Here is a 22533-nt window from a genome sequence, read left to right as displayed (position 1 = left end):
AATGCATTGCATTATACGCTAGTGTCAGTTTCATATTTCCCTCACCAATAAGCTCAACCCTAGAAAGAAAGCATCTTTAGTCATATAGCAATCAAGCTACACAGAACATTTCATCCCTGTAGGGAATGATAAGACTAAAAGTCAGGTTGAAGTGAATACTAAAAATCGATACATAAAATATTATATCTTCCTGAAACATTTTATGTAAATACAAGAAATAATAATAATAATAATAATAATAATAATATATATATATATATATATATATATATATATATATATATATATATATAATGTATATAATGTATACCAATCCTTATTTAAGAAGCTCAATGTAATTACAGAGCAATATAGTGAATAAATGACAAAAACTATATTCCAAAATTCATTATGTTAACCATCTTATAATTTATTCCTTTAATTCTGTTGACATTTACAATTCTTGACAGTATCTGTTTCGTAGTGCAAAATCAACCACTTAATTATTGTATCAATCAGTAAATCTATTATGCCCTTAACTCATCAGAAGAAATAGCAACAATCAATCCGTCAAAAGGAATTGAAGTCTGATTTGACATGATTAAAATCCGAAAATTAGAAGAGAAGCTGCAAATACCTTTAATATGCTTCCATTACGCCATTTTGAATTATGTCAACTGAATTAAAGGAATAAATTATAAGATGGTCAACATCATGAATTTTGGAATATAGTTTTTTGTCATTTATTCACTATATATATATATATATATATATATATATATATATATATATATATATAATACCATAAGTATAAATCAAAAGTGTAAATAAGAAATTTACATGTACAGATTTATATTTCGACAGAATACCTTCAATAAAAAGGGGCGGTAAAATATCAAAAGTTTCAAAAAATGTAATGTTCTTCTCGTCAGACGATAGAAACTGGTTGGCATATTATATATATATATATGTATATATATATATATATATATATATATATATATATATATATATATATATATATATATATATTTAAAAGAGTGTAGCCATCAACAATTGTGTTTTTTTTTTAAAGGTTTTCATCATATTTTTATTTTAAAATATTTTTATAACGCGTTTCGAGCTTAGGGTGTGCTCTCTTCAGATGTTTTCGTAAAAAGTTTTTCTGTAAAATGGGGGTTTGAAAAGTTATTTTTACCTCCGCTGATACTAAATGTGTTTTTCAGAGTGAACACTTACAGTTGGAGACAGAATGTCTGAGACCACACATCACTGGTGGTCATAAAATGTATAATTATGCTTGAAAATAAAAAATATAGCATTTGTGTTACATAATATTTAAGAAATGTTCATTTTTTTACTTGGTTTGGATAATATAAACATTAATACGTTACTGACTGAAGCTTACTTTTGCATTTACCTAGTAAACTTCCCCTTTTAATTACATGATTATATATGTGTGTGTGTGTGTGTGTGTGTGTGTGTGTGTGTGTGTGTGTGTGTGTGTGTGTGTGTGTGTGTTTCACTGAACAGCAGGGGTAATTCCTGCTTGTTTCTCTTGCGATCTATCTTTTCCATTTGGCCAATATTTGATTGCTCTATTCAAAGAGTAAAAGGAATTCGCCATAGCCGCGAATATTTTTGACTTCCATGAGTTGTCTTCAGGCGCGTGATGAAAAAAAAAAAAACGATTTTAATCGACTTTTTCAATGAATTCACTAAACGCAATTTCTTAATTTATCACGCACCAGGAGACGATTTATGGGAGTCAAAAAGGAAACACAAATTAAGTGGATTGTACTTAATCCATGGAGTTTCGAAAGAAATACTTTCCTTCTCATCAGAGAGTAGGAACTAGCAAAATACGGAATCGGATTTTGCTTGCAAAGTATTTAATGAAACTACAAGTAAGCCATAGAGCTTACTTGGTAAAAGTTCAAAAACAGTGAAGCAGAGTGAATGGGGGGGGAAGAAAGAAAAATGATTTCACATGAATGGATGGTCCAGTGAAGAGTAGAATATCCAATAATGGTAAAATCCAAGAAAAGTTGGTAAAAGTCCGGTATCCAGAAGTAAAAATCCAAAAGAATCGCGTTTCTGGAAAATATTTCGATGTCATCCAAAAGGCAGAATTCCATGAAATAATTCACAAATAGGTACAAGGAAAAAAGAGTGAGTTCGATATATCATTATGAAAAGAAAAATAAATTGTGTAAGGAATGAAGAGATGGAGAGATTTCAAGACGATTCTGCTGAGGCTGAATTTGTAAATACGAATAAAGAAACAGAAACGGTGAGCGGTGATTGAGTTATTTTTAGAATAGAAAAGGCAATTTCACAATGGCCCAGACAAAATAATATATATATATATATATATATATATATATATATATATATATATTAATTGTCTGTATTTTTGAGATGAGGTGTTTTCATTGATTGAGATTGTCGGACTGACTTCCTCATCTTGGTTGTTATTGTCACACATAGTGACATATGGCCGAGTGGTCCTAGACGTTGTATCAAAGTTTACAGTTACCCAAAGGTGCTGAGTTCAATCCTGAACGAAGGCAGTGAAAAAGTAACATTCAAAACAGAGAATCAGCAACTATGTCCCAAAGCCTAGCTGGAGTCCAAACACGGTACCTCCGTAATAATAATAAAGGGTTGGGTTCGAGACTCCTAACAAACGGTTCCTCAGTTCGATACAAAACACCTGACGAAGGCCGGAGGGCAAAACGGCCGAAACGTTGTGACAATAACAACCAAGATGAGGAAGTCAGTCCGACAATCTATATATATATATATATATATATACATTTGTAGTCATCGACATACAGTCCTGTTTCGTTGTATCACAACTCATCAGTGCCGCTAGACTAGCACCTCTCTCAAGCCGAGGATTGAACCTATATATATATATATATATATATATATATATATAGAGAGAGAGAGAGAGAGATAGTTAATGAACTACATGTTTTAGCCTTCCTAAGTATTTTCCATTAGACTAAAGGTGTTTTGTTTGCTTCGATTAACTTCCAGTAGTGTACTGAGAGTGAGGTGTCCGTAGCACATGCTTTATTATTCAGAGACAGTATGTGACCATAAAATTTGTTTTTAAAGGTCATTGAAGTGCTGCCTATGTAGAATTTTTCTATTTCTGAGTTTTCTACGGTGCATATTCTAGCCTTGTATACAACCAAAGATGTATGGCAATTATTGCTTAATGGGCATATATACCCCACAAATATAGATAAAAATATGCTATTACGCACCTGTTTGCATGTGTATGGTGTGAAGAAACTTAAAACGGAGCATATAAACCTTTGGAAAAGATAAACAACCCAAATTGTAATGTTGTGACCCTTTGGGCTGTGATCATAGTGTAATATGTGTTTACTGTGACAAGCAGGGCTAAGGGTCAAAACATTATTATTATTATTATTATTATTATTATTATTAATTGATTCGAGCGACAACGGGTCGTGGGATCAATTATTATGATTAGAAAAATAAACAATTAAATTGGGAAAAAATGATTGACATATAATATAATAATATGGCAAACGGAATGTGAAAATAGAAAATAGGTGTAAGCATGATTTTTGGTTTGCATAAACAAATAACTAGATTGTGGTTACATCAGCTGTTGGTCTGAGACATGTGATGTAGATTTGGAGAGATTCTAGTCAGTTGTTAGCTGTACATCAGAGAGAACGGACGACTCAAAAAGAGGAGATGGTCTCTCCATGGCATGGGGGGGGGTGGCGTCATCTCAGGCAGCCAAGATGTAAAAACGTGTAATCTCTGAAGATGCTGGACAGATCATGAAAATAAATGTTCGTAAATAATTCAGTTATGTGTTGTGTTATTTACATCTGTTAAAAAAGAACTGTTTGTCTACAACTGTTTCGATACATCCACGTCAATAGTTTCCTGTTATAACTGTTGCATAAATATTAAAATATACACACTAGACGATCAACTAAATGATACGACGTATATACATACACGCATTTACACGTACATGAATATACAGATAAAAGATAAACCCAACTATTCAACATGTACGTCGTTATAGAACGTATTCATACACACAACCAAACAAAATGAAACAATAACAACTATCGAAATTAAGTTTATATATAGATATAAAAACCTTTGCTACGATAATTACTTTAAACACCACAGTTGAGGAGAAAATATAACTATCGGTATACCATCTTTATTTATTTAAATTATATAAATAAGCCCATATATCTGTTCAACTACCTGTTACTTTGACCATATGGACATTTGTCTTATAAATAAACAAACAAATAAATAAATCTATAATATAAATCTCACCTGTCTGTTTAAATGTATGTATGTATGTATGTATGTATGTATGTATGTATGTCAGGTCAAGAAAATCTCTGATTTAAAAAACCATAAAGTGGGAGACCAGTACCCGCATTAAGCTGATCTGCAGTTTAACTTGTTGCTGGCTATCTTGCTCTTGCTTGTTGCTGGATCTCAACATTTTGAACTGAGAGAGAGACTTAGCTGTCATACAAAGCTAAGACTCTGTAGCATCATTTGTGTATAGATACTCCCTCAGGCATTTGTCTATTAAAATGGTCCTGTGGCGATGGAAGTAATTTTTGAGCTCATGGACTCTAAGTGTCTGCGGGAGTGGCACTCGTCTGACAAGACGTTGCAATCATCATCATGTCAGGTCATGTCATATACTACTGGTACCATGTAACCCAGTACTACCTGCCTCATGGTCAGGTCACCGGTGACTAAACTGGTTCCCCCACCAGACTTGTTTGGTGAGGAGGGTGTGTAGTCTCCCTGAAGGATTAAAAACAAGACCTTCCAAAGGGCGAATAAAACCTTTTTCGGAGTCAACAGCCAACTAGCACCGTGTGTGTTTGTGTGTATGTATGTGTGTGTTGGGGTGGAGAGGGCTCCCGTAAGCCGTGGTGAAGGCAACCTTTCTAGAAGCAAATCTCTGATTTAAAAACCCATAAAGCAGGAGATCAGTACCCACATTAAGCTGGTCTGCAGTTTAACTTGTTGGTGGCTATCTTGCTCTTGCTTGTTGCTGAATTTCAACATTTTGAACCGAGAGAGAGACTTAGCTGCCATACAAAGCTAAGATTCTGTAACATCATCTGTGTATAGATACTCCCTCAGGCAGTTGTCTATTAAAATGGTCCTGTGGCAATGGAAGTAATTTTTGGTTTTGGGCTCATGGACTCTAAGTGTTTGAGGGAGTGACACTCGTCTAACAAGTTGCAATAATGTGTGTATATATGTATGTGTGCCTAAAACTTTTGACAGAGGCGACGGATTTTCACGAGATCGGTATCATTTTGAAGCTCAACCCTTCAGACGACAAATATTGAAAAATTGGCCAAAGCATTAATTCCTTCACCCTCAACTGGGAACTTTTCTACAGGGAGGGTCGTTTTTTTCGCTGACATTTTTTGCAAGTCATTTAACACTCGGGTCAACGACGACGTATAAAAGGTGTTTTGACCGCCTGTGATGTCACAACAGCAGTAGGCACATCGATAAGACCGTTTTTTTTTTGTCTTTTTTCACTTCTTTTTCCTCTGGTACGTTACGGGTTTGAGCCTGCTTACTACTCCTATTTTTTTTATGCTCGTAATCTTCCTGCCTACTGCAACTTTTTTTTCTTTTTTGCTCAACACACACCTACAAACAACACCGGGCTATCTAGGCTAATAAATAAATAAAGAAAGAAAGAATTTGAAAACTAGAAACAAATGAACGGATACAAAAATGATGAATAGAATAAAATATAGATAAATAAAATAACAAATAAATAAATGAATAAATAAATAAATAAAACTTGTCAATAGGAAAATGAAATCGCCACCAGAAAACAAAAACAACCATAAAAACCTAGAGTAGGGAAGTAGCAACGATAAGAATATATTACTTCAGATAAAAGCGAAAACTTAGACCAATAAATAACTGCCAAGTTAAAAGAATACTAGCACTTCCCCACTGCGACAGCTTAATCACACAAAATCGTACTTCCTCTCTCCTCTTTCACTCCTACTCCCTTCCTTCACCATACCTCCCTCCAAAACCCCTACTGCTTACATTCACAAAGTACACACCGAACTTTCTTACAAAATGTAAACCACACCCTAATATCTTATAAAAACTAATGTAACTTTGACTCATACTGGAGCAGTAGAATGATCCTACCATTTTTTCTAGTGCAATTTGTCTAACCTTTGAACTCTCACCTCAAACACACTAGCTGCACTCGATCTATTTTCGTTTGCCAGCAGGTTGCCCTAACCTGTACTTAATATAACCCTCATATTCTATGTAACATTTATTGAACTAGTAGTGGATCCAGGAGGGGACAACTCATGGTTTATTTATTCAAGTAATAGTGACTACAGAAAAAGACAACCCATACTTTACTTCTTTCTTTTCCTTTTTTTTATATAGGTTCAGCTCAGAAATTTTGGACAACTGTAAATCCACGAAAGGAGGAATAACTAATCACTGGTCTATGTTACGAACAAAAGTAAGTCTTTAAAATCAAGTAAAAGATAGAAATAAAATTGGATTCTGACTTTAGTAATTTCAAGATTACTGAGGGGTTATGTGATTTACTCAATGGGGGTCATCGTGGATTATGGAATCGTTCATCGTTAATTCAAATCCTTTTAGATCTATCGTGTTCAATATCCTTTTTTTCTCTGATCCTGTTTCAGCTATGATCCAAGATGTGTTAAGCTGGCTACCATCAATTTAATGATATATTGAGTGATTTAATGATAGATTTTGGTCATAGTTATATAATAATAATAATAATAATAATAATAATTGTGTATCATGGGGGATCCACCTCCCCTAAATAGGGAGGATGAGTTTGGTTGTTTTTGTTTTACAGCATATCAACCTTTTTCAGGTTATTTAATGCCGAATCCAGTTATTTTGAAGGAAATTTTTTTAATAGAATTTTTTTTTTCAAGTCAGTTTCTATTTAACCCACAGTTGGGACCTTAACAGGTATGACCACTCCAGGACAGAATGGACTTGGGAGCAATGACAATTAAAGCATGGCTCCACACTCCCCAAAGTCCGCAAGGTGGGGCCTCACCATCGGATACAGTTTAAGGTATTATCCAGGACCTTAATGATAGAAATTCCAATCTTATCGAATTGCGGCTTCCTCAGTCAAACCATTAGGAGTACTATAATACTATAGAGCAACCGTCAACCCGGTTGAAAGTAAATATATTTGGGGGAAACTGGCTGTTTGCTAAGATCAACAAAGAGAATGATGAGATTTAGAAGTTTTTTTGTAGTTAAAGGAAATAAGCTTAGTCTTAGTAGCATTAAATGTTATAGCACATTTACGGCACAATTCCACTACTGACTGAAGGTTGTTTCCTAGGATTTCTGCTATTTTCTTGGATTTATATACATTCATTTTTCCTTCATGTCTATTATAGAGCATGTTGTCATCAGCAAATATATGCATCTGCGACACAATTTTACTAGGACGGTCATTTATGAATATTAGGAATAATAAAGGTTCAATGATCGACACCTGGAGCACATCTGGATTTTTCTCTTGTCTAGGAAGGATCTGAATGGGTTGAGTATTAGTCTAGAAAAAAAATAGGATTTAATTTTCATGTCACACTGTTAGGACGATACAAAAGTATAATACAAGGGGAGTAATTCTTTACTTCTTTGGGCAAAATTGCCTCCCCTTGTCCGAGTAAGATTTTAAATGAAAATAACGCATCCCACGATACAACAGATTTATTAAATAGTCGGGTTTGTATTACTATGCAATGACCGGAAGTACAGAATGGAGGAAAAACAGAGTGACTTTCAAAATGGAGAAATAGCATCATTCCCGTTGTTCCAATGTTTGAATTGTCGTTACGTGTGTGTGTGTGTCTTCATAATAACGTATATCGTCATGTGAAAGCGAGTGATTTTCTTATTTGTTCATAATTGTTCCATTCTTTCACCATGTGCTGTATACATACCCACATGAAGTCTGGACATTTTATGTTATATTGATCCTAACGCATCCCACGATATAACACATTTATTAAATAGTCCAATGTGTGTGTGTGTGTGTGTGTGTGTGTGTGTGTGTGTGTGTGTGTGTGTGTGTGTGTGTGTGTGTGTGTGTGTGTGTGTGTGTGCGTGTGTGTGTGTGCGCGTGTGTGTGATGTTCATTTCATTTTATGGGACTGTTATTCAATTAATAAAAAGAAAATGTCTGAAAAACACGTAAATTTGTAAGGAATTAATATAAGAAGATTGTTGACACCCACTGGTAATTCGAGAATCGTTTTCAAGTTTTTCAGATAATGATAGGCGGCGTTGAGATTGCAGTACAAGATGGCGGAATCGTTGTCAGGAAGAGTGGAACAGGATTTTGGAAAATGGCATTCGACTTTAATTTTTATTGCAGGCTCACAGACAATCTTATATTCCTCATCCAAATGTTGTTTTATTAAACCCAGATATTCGCTTACTGTTCGACTCATGTTGGCTACTGCCGCCTGAAATGGAAAATAATAAAAGTAAAACAAAACTTTAAATAATTTAAATTTAAGAAGATGTAACATTGATAATTTTTATGAATAGAAAATATTAAACAAAAATTCCATTATTGCAATTATTATTTTAAAAAAAATTCACTGTTCGACTCATGTTCGCTACTGCCGCCTGAAATAGAAAAAAATAGTAAATAGTAAAAATAGTGAAATAGTAAAAGGAAAAATATTTGAATTTTGATAAATTTTACTATTCGATATTTAAAAAGCGATCAAGCAAGCAGTCACACACTGTCTTTGAAATCTTTCTTTCTATGTTCTGAAAGGGATTTAATCTTAACTAGCGGGACCTGTGGAAATTCCACAGCTGAACATCCTGCAGTTAGATATTTTATGTTATATTAATCATAATGCATCCCACGATACAACACATTTATTAAATAGTCAGGTTTGTATTACTATACAAATAGATTCGAAAAAGTTGTCAAGAAAACAAATATATAACAAATAAATGTTATCAAAGGCAAGATAAGTTACTTTTCTACCTTACTGGATAATTTTTTTAGTTTTTTTATTTAATGTAACATGTTTATTCAGCTCGAAAAACATACGGTTCGTTCCTGTTATCATACTTGGACTTCTAACCTTTCATGTATTATGTTTGAATTGTCGTTACGTGTGTGTGTGTGTCTTCATAATAAACGTATATCGTTATGTAACAGCGAGTGATTTTCTTATTTGTTCATAATTGTCCCATTCTTTCATCATGTGCTGCAAACATACCCACGAGAAGGCTGGACATCCTGCGGTAAGATATTTTATGCTATATTGATCCAAAGGCATCCCACTATATAACACAGACCTTGTCAAAGACTTTGGTTATATCAAAGTCTGAAGCTGTAGCTTCTTCTGCCTTATTCAGTGGATAGTATATGCATTCTGAGATAATGGTTAAAATATCCGCAGTAGAACAGGCTTGTCTAAATCCATATTGTTGATCTTAGCAAGATGGTGGACTTGTGTTTGATTAATTAAAACTTACAAAGAGGGGCAAGAGACTGATGGGGCGATAATTGAGTGGGTCAGTTCTTTGGAAAGAATTCTTGAATACTGGCACAACAAAAACAATTTTCCAGTTATAAAATAAATAAGACTCTGCTAGGCATTTGTTGAAGCATTTGGATAGAATCAATGTTGTTTTGTGTCTTTATATATTCCTGTGATACTGAGCTCATTAGTCAGCCAATCAGATTATTTGTTATTCAGACTCCTATTTATCATAGCCAATGCGCGCGTGTTTATCAAGCAAGGTTTTGCCTGGGATCTAATTCACCCGTTTCTTTGTTCTTTTTTATAGGGATGGGTTTCTCTTTTCTTTGTGTTGGGAAGTGACATAGTTTTTAAAACACGGCAATACAGGGTGGAAGGATAAATTTGCCGCCTTAAAGAAAACGAGCTGACATCTATTCAATGTAGCTGTCTTCAGCCTCTTTCACCACCTCAATACAGGTCCGGAACTGGGAGCATGCTTTTTCCACAAGCACCAGTGGGAGCTTGACGAATACTCAGTAGATGGTGGCGTTCAGGCTGGCTTTGGTGTTGTGGGAGGTCATGTTGGTGATGTTCTCAACATATGATTAAACAAAGTAGTCCAGCAGGTTCAGGTCGGAGGAGGAGGTGGTCAGTGAGAGAAGGGTACAAATTCGTAGCACTCCTTTTGAAGCCAAGCCTGAGTCTCTTTTAGGACTTGGGCCAGCGCCGAATCCTGCTGCCACCTCATTGCACCAGGAGATCACCACACTCTTTAGTATATCCAGGTACACTTTGGTGTTGACTTTTAAGCCAACTTCAAAGATGTGAGGTGACATGATGTGGCCCTCACTTGAAACCACACCAAAGACCATAACCATGGCTGGAAACTTTGCTTTTATCACCCTGTGCTCATCCCTATTATTCGTGGCAATCCAGCAATGTATTTTGAGGGTGCTGGCAATGGTCCTGTTGTCATTACTTGGATCGGTAAAGAGCATGAGTTGTACAGCGGCACATCTCCAATCTCACTTGTTGAAAATTGTGTCACTTTCAGACATGATAAAAGGCTCCTATTGCTCTTAGTATTTTGTGCACAACTGGCTAGATGGTCTGTAACAAAAAAAGAAAACCGGTTTTCATCAAACGGAAATGGAATAATGTTATCTTTTCTAGGGTGACAATTTTATCATGTCACCTTGTACATATTCACATTCAGTGGCATGATATATTACACTGCTGATCAAAAATTTAAGGCCACTTGAAAATCTTTAAAAAGAAACCTTTTTTTTAAGGATAGATTTTAAACTCTTCCGACTTAAGGTTAATAATACTACAATCTAAAAGGGTATGGAAAAAAAATGGTACATTCCAAAAATTTTTATTAAATTAGGCTTTTTACGCATGATCAAAATTATAAAACCAAGGGTATAAATTGTTAGATTTATAGTAATTCTAATGTTTTTAGTTCAGTTAAAGATTAGCAATCACTGTGTAAAGGTGTTACCATGCCTAAAGAAAACTAACTGAAGTTGAGTGCTCTCGAATTCTAGGATTCCATAAACAAGGTTTGTCATAGCGAGCGATAGCAGCTAAGGTAAATCGCAGTAAAACTGTTATTTGAAACTTTCTAAAGAATACTGAGAACTATGGAAAAGCAAAATCCTTAGGTAGGCCCCCCAAAATCTCTCCTGCATTGAGTAGGAGAATCAGACAGGTTGTTATGAATGACAGAGGACTTTCTTCTCGTCAAATTAAGGTGGGTACAGATGCTGATTGCAGTTCAATAACTATCAGACGACACTTACAACAAAAAGGCATGGTAAAAAAAATTGTAAACAAATTCCTTGATTGCTTCCACGTCACAAAGTGGACCTCTTAAGATTTGGCCGTGAATACCAAACCTGGGACGTTGAGAAGTGGAAGAAATCTCTGTTTTCTGATGAGAAAAAAATTCAATTTAGATGGTCCTAATGGCTTCCAGCGATATTAGCATGACAAAAACATGCCCCTTGATTTTTTTCCACACGCCATAGTGGTGGAGGGTCTGTAATGGTATGGGGTGCCTTTTCTTATAGAGGGACGATGGAGCTCTGGGTGGTGCAGGGTCGTCAGACAGCAGCTGGTTATGTTAGCATGCTACAAAAAGCATATTTGATGATGCAGGGTCATCGTTTGTGTGGGATGGATGGTTATTCCAACAGGATAATGCAGCAATCCACACTGCAAGACAAACCTTGAGCTTTCTACAAGCAAATGGAGTCCATCTCTTGGGACATCCTGCATGCTCACCAGACTTGAACCGAATTGAAAATGCTTGGGGATGAATTACAAGCGAGGTTTATCGAAATGGCAAACAATATTCAACAAAAAATGAACTTAGTGAAGCCATCTTCAGAAACTGGAGCAGGATACCCCAGATCTTAATGGAAATTCTTATTTCTAGCATGCCCCAAAGAATTTTTGAAGTCATCAAAAGCAGTGGAGGTAGAATTCATTATTAAGTTTGATTGTTGAATGTTTTCATAGACTTTTCATACACTTTTTATGCAATTTAATAGAATTTTTGTGTCTGGTCTTATAATTTTGATCATGTGTAAAAAGCCTAATCTAATAAAAATGTAAATTAAAAAAAAAATCTTTGAAATATAGCTTTTTTGTTTCTATAACCTTTTAGATTGTAGTATTGGTAACCTTAAGTCGGAAGAGTTTAAAATTTATCCTTAAAAACTGTTTTTTTTTAAAAAGATTTTTAAACGGTCTTAAATTTTGGATCAGAAAATTTTCGTCTTAAATTCAAATTCTTTCATTTCAGAATGAAATCTTCAAATGTCCACTGAACTTCTGCAATCCAAGAATATGTAAGTAAATCTTAATGCTGTCAATTAAGAAATTTGAAACATGAATGTGAATTTGTGTTTGCTGTTCCCATTCACTTGTCTCCCCAGAAGGGAAAAGTTAGACATTAGGCCAATTTTTAATTCGGGGAAAATTAAAAAATAAGGCTCGATCAGAAATAAAAATAAAAATTACCTCAGTCAGAAATTCTATCCATGGAAATTCTGCCTGCCGTTAAGCATATGACAGGAGAAAGAAATATCTTTTATCGTTGAGTCAGCAATATAAGTTCTTATTGTGAATGTCTTACAGGGAGGAATCAAAGATTGGAGTTCTATGGAACGCCTTTCATGGAAAGAACAGTAGGGCGGAGAGAGACTAGCAATGTCTTATGTAAGATAAGGTTAATGAGGATTGAAAGATAAGCAACAATTAACAGTATGACCTTAGTTTTATTACAGTGTATACAAAATTTCATGTTCCTATGTCTAATAACATTGTGCAACAAATTTAATGTTCCTCTGTCTAATAGCATTGTGCAACAAGTTTCATGTTCCTATGGCTAATAACATTATGCAACAAATGTAATGTTCCCATGTCCAATAGCATTGTGCAAGAAATTTCATGTTCACATGTCTAATAGCATTGTGCAACAAATTTAATGTTCACATGTCTAATGACATTATGCAACAAATGTCATGTTCCCATATCCAATAGCATTGTGCAACAAATTTCATGTTCCTATGTCTAATAGCATTGTGCAACAAATTTCAGGTTCTCATGTCTAATAGCAGTGTGCAACAAATTTCATGTTACTTTGTCTAATTACGTTATGCAACACATGTAATGTTCCCATGTCTAATAGCATTGTGCAACAAATTTCATGTTCTCATGTCTAATAAGAGTGTGCAGAAAATTTCATGTTCCTTTGTCTAATCACGTTATGCAAAAAATGTCATGTTCCTATGTCCAATAGCATTGTGGAACAAATTTCATGTTCCGATGTCCAATAGCACTGTGCAATAAAGTTCATGTTCCCATGTCCAATAGCATTGGGCAACAAATTTCATGTTCCCATGTCTAATAACATTATGCAACCAATTTATTGTTCCCATGTCCAATAACATTGTGCAACAAATTTTATATTCCTATGTCTAATAGCATTATGCAACAACTTTCATGTTCCCATGTCCAATAGCATTGCGCAACAAATTTCATTTTCCCATGTCCAATAGCATTGTGCAACAAATTTCACGTTCCCATTCCCAATAGCATTGTGCAACAAATTTCATGTTCCAATGTCTAATAGCATTGTGCAACAAATTTCATGTTCCCATGAACAATAGCATCGTGCAACAAAATTCATGTTCCTATGTCTAATAGCATTGTGCAACCTATTTAATGTTCTCATGTCCAATAGCATTGTGCAACAAATTTCATGTTCCCATGTCTAATAGCATTGTGCAACAAATTTCATGTTCACATGTCTAATAGCATTGTGCAACAAATTTCATGTTCCCATGTCTAATAGCATCGTGCAACAAATTTAATTTTCCTATGTCCAATTACATTATACAACAAATTTCATGTTCCTATGTCTAAAAGCAGTGTGCAAAAAATTTCATGTTCACATGTCTAATAGAATTGTGTCACAAATTTAATGTTCCCATGTCTAATAACACTGTCCAACAAATTTCATGTTCCTATGTCTAATAACACTGTTCAACAAATTTCATGTTCACATGTCCAATAGCATTGTGCCACAAATTTCCTGTCCTATGTCCAATTACATTATGCAACAAATTTCATAGTCACATGTCCAATAGCATTGTGCAACAAATTTCATGTTCACATGTTCAATTACATTATGCAACAAATTTCATGTTCACATGTCCAGTAGCATTGTGCAAAAATTTCATGGTCACATTTCTAATAGCATTGTGCAACAAATTTCATGTTCACATCTCTGAAAGCATTGTGCAACAAATTTCATGTTCCTATGTCCAATTACATTATTCAACAAATTTCATGTTCCTGTCCAATAGCATTGTGCAACAAATTTCTTGTTCCTATGTCTAATAACAGTGTTTCACAAATATCTTGTTCACATGTCCAATGACAGTGTGCAACAAATTTCATGTTCCTTTGCCCAATTACACTATGCAACAAATTTCATGTTCCCATGTCCAATAGCATTGTGCAACAAATTTCGTGGTCACATGTCTAATAGCATTGTGCAACAAATTTCATGTCCCTATGTCTAATAGCATTGTGCAACAAATTTCATGCTCATATGTCTAATAGCATTGTGCAACAAATTTCATGTTCCCATGTCCAATTACATTATGCAAAAAATTTCATGTTCCCATGTCCAATAGCATTCTGCAACAAATTTCATGGTCACATGTCTAATAGCATTGTGCAACAAATTTAATATTCCCATATGGCTAATAAGATCGTTCAACAAATTTCATATTCACATGTCCAATAGCATTGTGCAACAAATTTAATGTTCACATGTCTAATACCATCGTGCAATAAATTTCATGTTCCTATCTCTAATAACACTGTTCAATAAATTTCATGGTCACAAGTCTAATAGCATTGTGCAACAAATTTCATGTTGCTATGTCCAATAACATTGTGCAACAAATTTCATGTTCCTATGTCTAATAGCATTGTGCAACACATTTCATGTTCACATGTCCAATAACATTGTGCAACAAATGTCATGTTCCAATGTCTAATAGCATTGTGCAAAAATATCATGTTCAAATGTTCAATAACATCGTTCAACAAATTTCATGTTCGCATGTCCAATAGCATCGTTCAACAAATTCATGTTCACATGTCCAATAGCATTGTGCAACAAATTTTACGTTCCTATGTCTAATAACACTGTTCAACAAATTTTCTGTTCCTATGTCTAATAACATCGTTCAACAAATTTCATGTTCACATGTCCAATAGCATTGTGCAACAAATTTTACGTTCCTATGTCTAATAACACTGTTCAACAAATTTTCTGTTCCTATGTCTAATAACATCGTTCAACAAATTTCATGTTCACATGTCCAATAGCATTGTGCAACTAATTTCATGTTCACATGTCTAATAACATCGTTCAACAAATGTCATGTTCACATGTCTAATAACACTGTTCAACATATTTTCTGTTCCTATGTCTAATAACATCGTGCAACAAATGTCATGTTCCCATGTCTAATAGCATTGTTCAACAAATTACATGTAAAGACGCCTAATAGCATTGTGCAACAAATTTCATGTTCCCATGTCTAATAGCATTGTGCAACACATTTCATATTTACATGTCCGACTACATTATGCAACAAAGGTCATGTAAAGACGCCTAATAGCATTGTGCAACAAATTTCATGTTCCTATGTCTAATAGCATTGTGCAAAAATTTCATTTTCCCATGTCCAATAGCACTGTGCAATAAAGTTCATGTTCCCATGTCTAATAACATTATGCAACCAATTTATTGTTCCCATGTCCAATAGAATTGTGCAACAAATTTCATGTTCCTATGTCTAATAGCATTATGCAACAACTTTCATGTTCCCATGTCCAATAGCATTGCACAACAAATTTCATTTTCCCATGTCCAATAGCATTGTGCAACAAATTTGATGTTCCTATGTCCAATAGCATTGTGCAACAAATTTCATGTTCCCATGTCCAATAGCATCGTGCAACAAATTTCATGTTCCTATGTCTAATAGCATTGTGCAACCTATTTAATGTTCCCATGTCTAATAGCATTGTGCAACAAATTTCCTGTTCACATGTCTAATAGCATTGTGCAAAAAATTTCATGTTCACATGTCTAATAGCATTGTACAAAAATTTTTGTGTTAACACCTCCAATAGCATTGTACAACAAATTTCATGTTCACATGTCTATTAACACTGTCCAACAAATTTCATGTTCCTATGTCTAATAGCATTGTGCAACAAATTTCATGTTGCCATGTCTAATAACACTGTGCAACAAATTTCATGTTCCTATGTCTAATAACACTGTGCAACAAATTTCATGTTCCCATGTCCAATTACATTATGCAACAAATTTCATGTTCCCATGTCCAATAGCATTGTGCAACAAATTTCATGTTCCTATGTCTAATAGCATTGTGCAACAAATTTCATGTTCCTATGTCTTATAGCATTGTGCAACAAATTTCATGGTCCTATGTCTAAAAGCATTGTGCAAAAATTTCATGTTCCTATGTCTAATAGCATGGTGAAACAAATTTCATATTCCCATGTCTAATAACACTGTCAAACAAATTTCATGTTCCTATGTCTAATAACACTGTTCAATAAATTTCATGTTCACATGTCCAATAGCATTGTGCAACAAATTTCATGTTCCTATGTCTAATTACATTATGCAACAAATTTCATGGTCACATGTCGAATAGCATTGTGCAACAAATTTCATGTTCACATGTCCAATTACATTATGCAACAAATTTCATTTTCCCATGTCCAATAGCATTGTGCAAAAATTTGATGGTCACATGTCTAATAGCATTGTGGAACAAATTTCATGTTCACATGTCTAATAGCATTGTGCAACAAATGTCATCTTCCCATATCCAATAGCATTGTGCAACAAATTTCATGTTCCCATGTCTAATAGCATTGTGCAACAAATTTCATGTTCTCATGTCTAATAAGAGTGTGCAGAAAATTTCATGTTCCTTTGTCTAATCACGTTATGCAACAAATTTCATTTTCCCATGTCCAATAGCATTGTGCAAAAAATGTCATGTTCCTATGTCCAATAGCACTGTGCAATAAAGTTCATGTTCCCATGTCTAATAACATTATGCAACCAATTTATTGTTCCCATGTCCAATAGCATTGTGCAACAAATTTCATGTTCCTATGTCTAATAGCATTATGCAACAACTTTCATGTTCCCATGTCCAATAGCATTGCGCAACAAATTTCATTTTCCCATGTCCAATAGCATTGTGCAACAAATTTCACGTTCCCATTCCCAATAGCATTGTGCAACAAATTTCATTTTCCCATGTCCAATAGCATCGTGCAACAAATTTCATGTTCCTATGTCTAATAGCATTGTGCAACCTATTTAATATTCTCATGTCCAATAGCATTCTGCAACAAATTTCATGTTCCCATGTCTAATAGCATTGTGCAACAAATTTAATGTTCCCATGTCTAATAGCATTTTGCAACAAATTTCATGTTCACATGTCTAATAGCATCGTCCAACAAATTTCATGTTCACATGTCTAATACATTGTGCAACAAATTTCATGTTCACATGTCTAATAGCATTGTGCAACAAATTTCATGTTCACATGTCTAATAGCATTGTGCAACAAATTTCATGTTCACATGTCTAATAGCATCGTGCAACAGATTTCATGTTCTCATGTCTAATAAGAGTGTGCAACAAATTTCATGTTCCTTTGTCTGATCACGTTATGCAAAAAATGTCATGTTCCTATGTCCAATAACATATGCAACAAATTTCATGTTACTTTGTCTAATTACGTTATGCAAAAAACGTAATCTCCCATGTCTAATAGCATTGTGCAACAAACTTCATTATCACATGTCTAATAGCATTGTGCAACAAATTTCATGTTCTCATGTCTAATAAGAGTGTGCAACAAATTTCATGTTCCTTTGTCTAATCACGTTATGCAAAACATGTCATGTTCCCATGTCCAATATCATCGTGCAACAAATTTCATGTTCCCATGTCTAATGGCATTGTTCAACAAACTTTATGTTCACATGTCTAATAGCATTGTGCAACAAATTTCATGTTCACATGTCTAATAGCATTGTGCAACAAATTTCATGTTCCTATGTCCAATTACATTATGCAACAAATTTCATGTTCCCATGTCCAATAGCATCGTGTAACAAATTTCATGTTCCTATGTCTAATAGCATTGTGCAACAAATTTCATGTTCACATGTCCAATAGCATTGTGCAACAAATTTCATGTTCACATCTCTAAAAGCATTGTGCAACAAATTTCATGTTCCTATGTCCAATTACATTAAGCAACAAATGTCATGTTCCCATGTCCAATAGCATTGTGCAACAAATTTTATGTGCACACGTCTAATAGAATTGTGCAACAAATTTCATGTTCACATGTCTAATAGCATTGTGCAACAAATTTCATGTTCACATGTCTAATAGCATTGTGCAACAAATTTCATGTTCCTATGTCCAATTACATTATGCAACAAATTTCATGTTCCCATGTCCAATAGCATCGTGCAACAAATTTCATGTTCCTATGTCTAATAGCATTGTGCAACAAATTTCATGTTCACATGTCCAATAGCATTGTGCAACAAATTTCATGTTCACATCTCTAAAAGCATTGTGTAACAAATTTCATGTTCCTATGTCCAATTACATTATGCAACAAATTTCATGTTCCTATATCTAATAGCATAGTGCAACAAATTTAAGGTTCTCATGTCTAATAGCAGTGTGCAACAAATTTCATGTTCTTATGTCTAATAGCATTGTGCAACAAATTTCCTGTTCCCATGTCCAATAGCATTGTGCAACAAATTTCATTTTCCTATGTCCAATAGCATTGTGCAACAAATTAAATTTTCCCATGTCCAATAGAATTGTGCAACAAATTTCATTTTCCCATGTCCAATAGCATTGTGCAACAAATATAATGTTCCCATGTCCAATAGCATTGTGCAACAAATTTCATGTTCCCATGTCTAATAGCATTGTGCAACAAATTTCATTTTCCCATGTCCAATAGAATTGTGCAACAACTTTCATGTTCCTATGTCCAATAGCATTGTGCAACAAATTTCATTTTCCCATGTCTAATTACAGTGTGCAACAAATTTAATGTTCCTATGTCTAATAACATGATGCAAAAAATTTCATGTTCCCATGTCTAATAGCATTGTGCAACAAATTTCATGTTCCCATGTCTAATAGCATTGTGCAACAAATTTCATGTTCCCATGTCTAATAGCATTGTGCAACAAATTACATGTTCCCACGTCTAATAGCATTGTGCAACAAATTTCATGTTCCTATGTCTAATAGCATTGTGCAACAAATTTCATGTTCCTATGTCTTATAGCATTGTGCATCAAATTTCATGGTCCTATGTCTAAAAGCATTGTGCAAAAATTTCATGTTCCTATGTCTAATAGCATTGTGCAACAAATTTCATGTTCCTATGTCTAATAGCATTGTGAAACAAATTTCATATTCCCATGTCTAATAACACTGTCAAACAAATTTCATGTTCCTATGTCCAATAACACTGTTCAATAAATTTCATGTTCACATGTCCAATAGCATTGTGCAACAAATTTCATGTTCCTATGTCTAATTACATTATGCAACAAATTTCATGGTCACATGTCAAATAGCATTGTGCAACAAATTTCATGTTCACATGCCAAAAAGCATTATGCAACAAATTTCGTAGTCCCATGTCCAGTAGCATTGTGCAACAAATTTCCTGTTCCCATGTCTAATAGCATTGTGCAACAAATTTCATATTTACATGTCCAACTACAGTATGCAAAAAAGGTCATGTAAAGACGCTTAATAGCATTGTGCAAAAAATTTCATGTTCCCATGTCTAATAACATTGTGCAACAAATTTCATGTTCCTATGTCTAATAACACTGTTCAACAAATTTAATGTTCGCATGTCTAATAGCATTGTGGAACAAATTCCATGTTCATATGTCTAATAGCATGGTGCAACAAATTTTATGGTCCTATGTCTAATAACCTTGTGCAACAAATTTCATGTTCCTATGTCTTATAGCATTGTGCAACAAATTTCATGTTCCCATGTCCAATAGAATTGTGTAACAAATTTCATTTTCCCATGTCCAATAGCATTGTGCAACAAATTTCATGTTCCTATGTCCAATAGCATTGTGCAACAAATTTCATTTTCCCATGTCCAATAGCATTGTGCAACAAATTTCATGTTCCCATGTCCAATAGCATTGTGCAACAAATTTCATGTTCCCATGCCCAATACCGTTGTGCAACAAATTTCATGTTCCCATGTCTAATAGCATTGTGCAACAAATTACATGTTCCCATGTCTAACAGTATTGTGCAACAAATTTCATGTTCCCATGTCTAATAGCATTGTGCAACAAATTTCATTTTCCCATGTCCAATAGCATTGTGCAACAAATTTCATGTTGCTATGTCCAATAGCATTGTGCAACAAATTACATGTTCCCATGTCTAATAGCATTGTGCAAAAACTTTCATGTTCACATGTCTAATAGCATTGTGCAACAAATTTAATGTTCCTATGTCTAATAACATGATGCAAAAAATTTCATGTTCACATGTCTAATAGCATTGTGCAACAAATTTCATGTTCAAATGTTTAATAGCATTGTGCAACAAATTGCATGTTCACATGTCTAATAGCATTGTGCAAAAAATTTCATGTTCACATGTCAAATAGCACTGTGCAACAAATTTCATGTTCACATGTCTAATAGCATTGTTCAAAAAATTTTTGTTCCCATGTCTAATAGCATTGTACAAGAAATTTTATGTTCACATGTCTAATAGCATTGTGCAAAAAAATTGTATGTTCACATGTCTAATAGCATTGTGCAAAAAAAGTTTATGTTCACATGTCTAATAGCATTGTGCAACAAATTTTATGTTCACATATCTAATAGCATTGTACAAAAAATTTTATGTTCACATGTCTAATAGCATTGTGCAAAAAATTTCATGTTCACATGTCTAATAGCATTGTGCAAAAAATTTTATGTTCACATATCTAATAGCATTGTACAAAAAATTTTATGTTCACATGTCTAATAGCATTGTGCAAAAAAATTTTATGTTCACATGTCTAATAGCATTGTGCAAAAAAATTTAATGTTCACATGTCTAATAGCATTGTGCAACAAATTTTATGTTCACATATCTAATAGCATTGTACAAAAAATTTTATGTTCACATGTCTAATAGCATTGTGCAATAAATTTCATGTTCACATGTCTAATAGCTTACAAAAAAATGTGCCTAATCATACAAAAACATGTGCCTAATCGTACAAAAAAATGTACCTAATCATACAAAGAAATGTGCCTAATCGTACAAAAAAATGTACTTAATCATGCAAAAAAATGTACCTAATCGTACAAAAAAATGTACTTAATCATGAAAAAAAATGTACCTAATCATGCAAAAAAATGTACCTAATCATGCAAAAAAATGTACTTAATAATACAAAAAAATTTTCCTAATCATACAAAAAAATGTACCTAATAATACAAAAAAATGTACCCAATCATACAAAAAAATGTACTTAATAACAAAAAAATATACATATTCAACCAAAACAAATGTACCTAATCATACAAACAATGTACCTAATTATACAAAAAAAATATCCAATCATACAACAAAAAGTACCTAATCACACAAAACATGTACCTAATCATACAAAAAAATGTACCTAATCATACAAAAAAATTTACCTGATCATATAAAAAATATACATAATCATACAAAAAAAATGTACCTGATTATAAAAAAATGTACCTAATCATACAAACAAATGCACCTAATCATACAAAAAAAATGTACCTAATCATACAAATAAAATGTACCTGATCATAAAAAAATGTACCTAATCATATAAAAAATGTACATAATCATACAAAAAAATGTACCTGATTATACAAAAAATGTACCTAATCATACAAAAAATGTACCTAATCATACAAAAAAATGTACCTAATCATACAAAAACAAATGTACCTGATCATACAACAAATGTACATATTCAACCAAAACAAATGTTCCTAATCATACAAAAAAATGTACCTAATCATACAAAACATGTACCTTATAATAAAAAAATGTACCTGATCATACAAAAAAATACACCTACTTATACAAAGAACAATGTACCTCATCATACAAAAAATGTACCTATTTATACAAAAAAATATATCCAATCATACGACAAAAGGTACCATAATCATACAAAACATGTACCTTATCACACCAAACAAATGTACCTGATCATACAAAAAATATACCTAATCATAC

The 22533-nt window shown here is 33.6% G+C and overlaps 1 protein-coding gene across 1 annotated transcript in view; it reads left to right on the top strand.

Annotated features, from left to right (window-relative positions):
* The window catches only part of LOC145252870 (uncharacterized), a 44379-nt gene that overhangs the window by 111 nt on the left and 21735 nt on the right, over positions 1-22533 (top strand). The window contains exons 2-3 of the mRNA XM_080112881.1: positions 6463-6541; positions 12388-12433. Coding sequence (XP_079969007.1) covers positions 6463-6541; positions 12388-12433 — 125 coding nt within the window. The remainder of the gene's footprint in view (positions 1-6462; positions 6542-12387; positions 12434-22533) is intronic.

This window comes from Euprymna scolopes, chromosome 29 (assembly GCF_053919585.1).
Source record: "Euprymna scolopes isolate OS-2025 chromosome 29, ASM5391958v1, whole genome shotgun sequence".
NCBI lineage: Eukaryota > Metazoa > Mollusca > Cephalopoda > Sepiida > Sepiolidae > Euprymna > Euprymna scolopes.
Note: the sequence above shows the minus strand (reverse complement) of the source record. Positions and strands in the feature narration are given on the sequence as shown.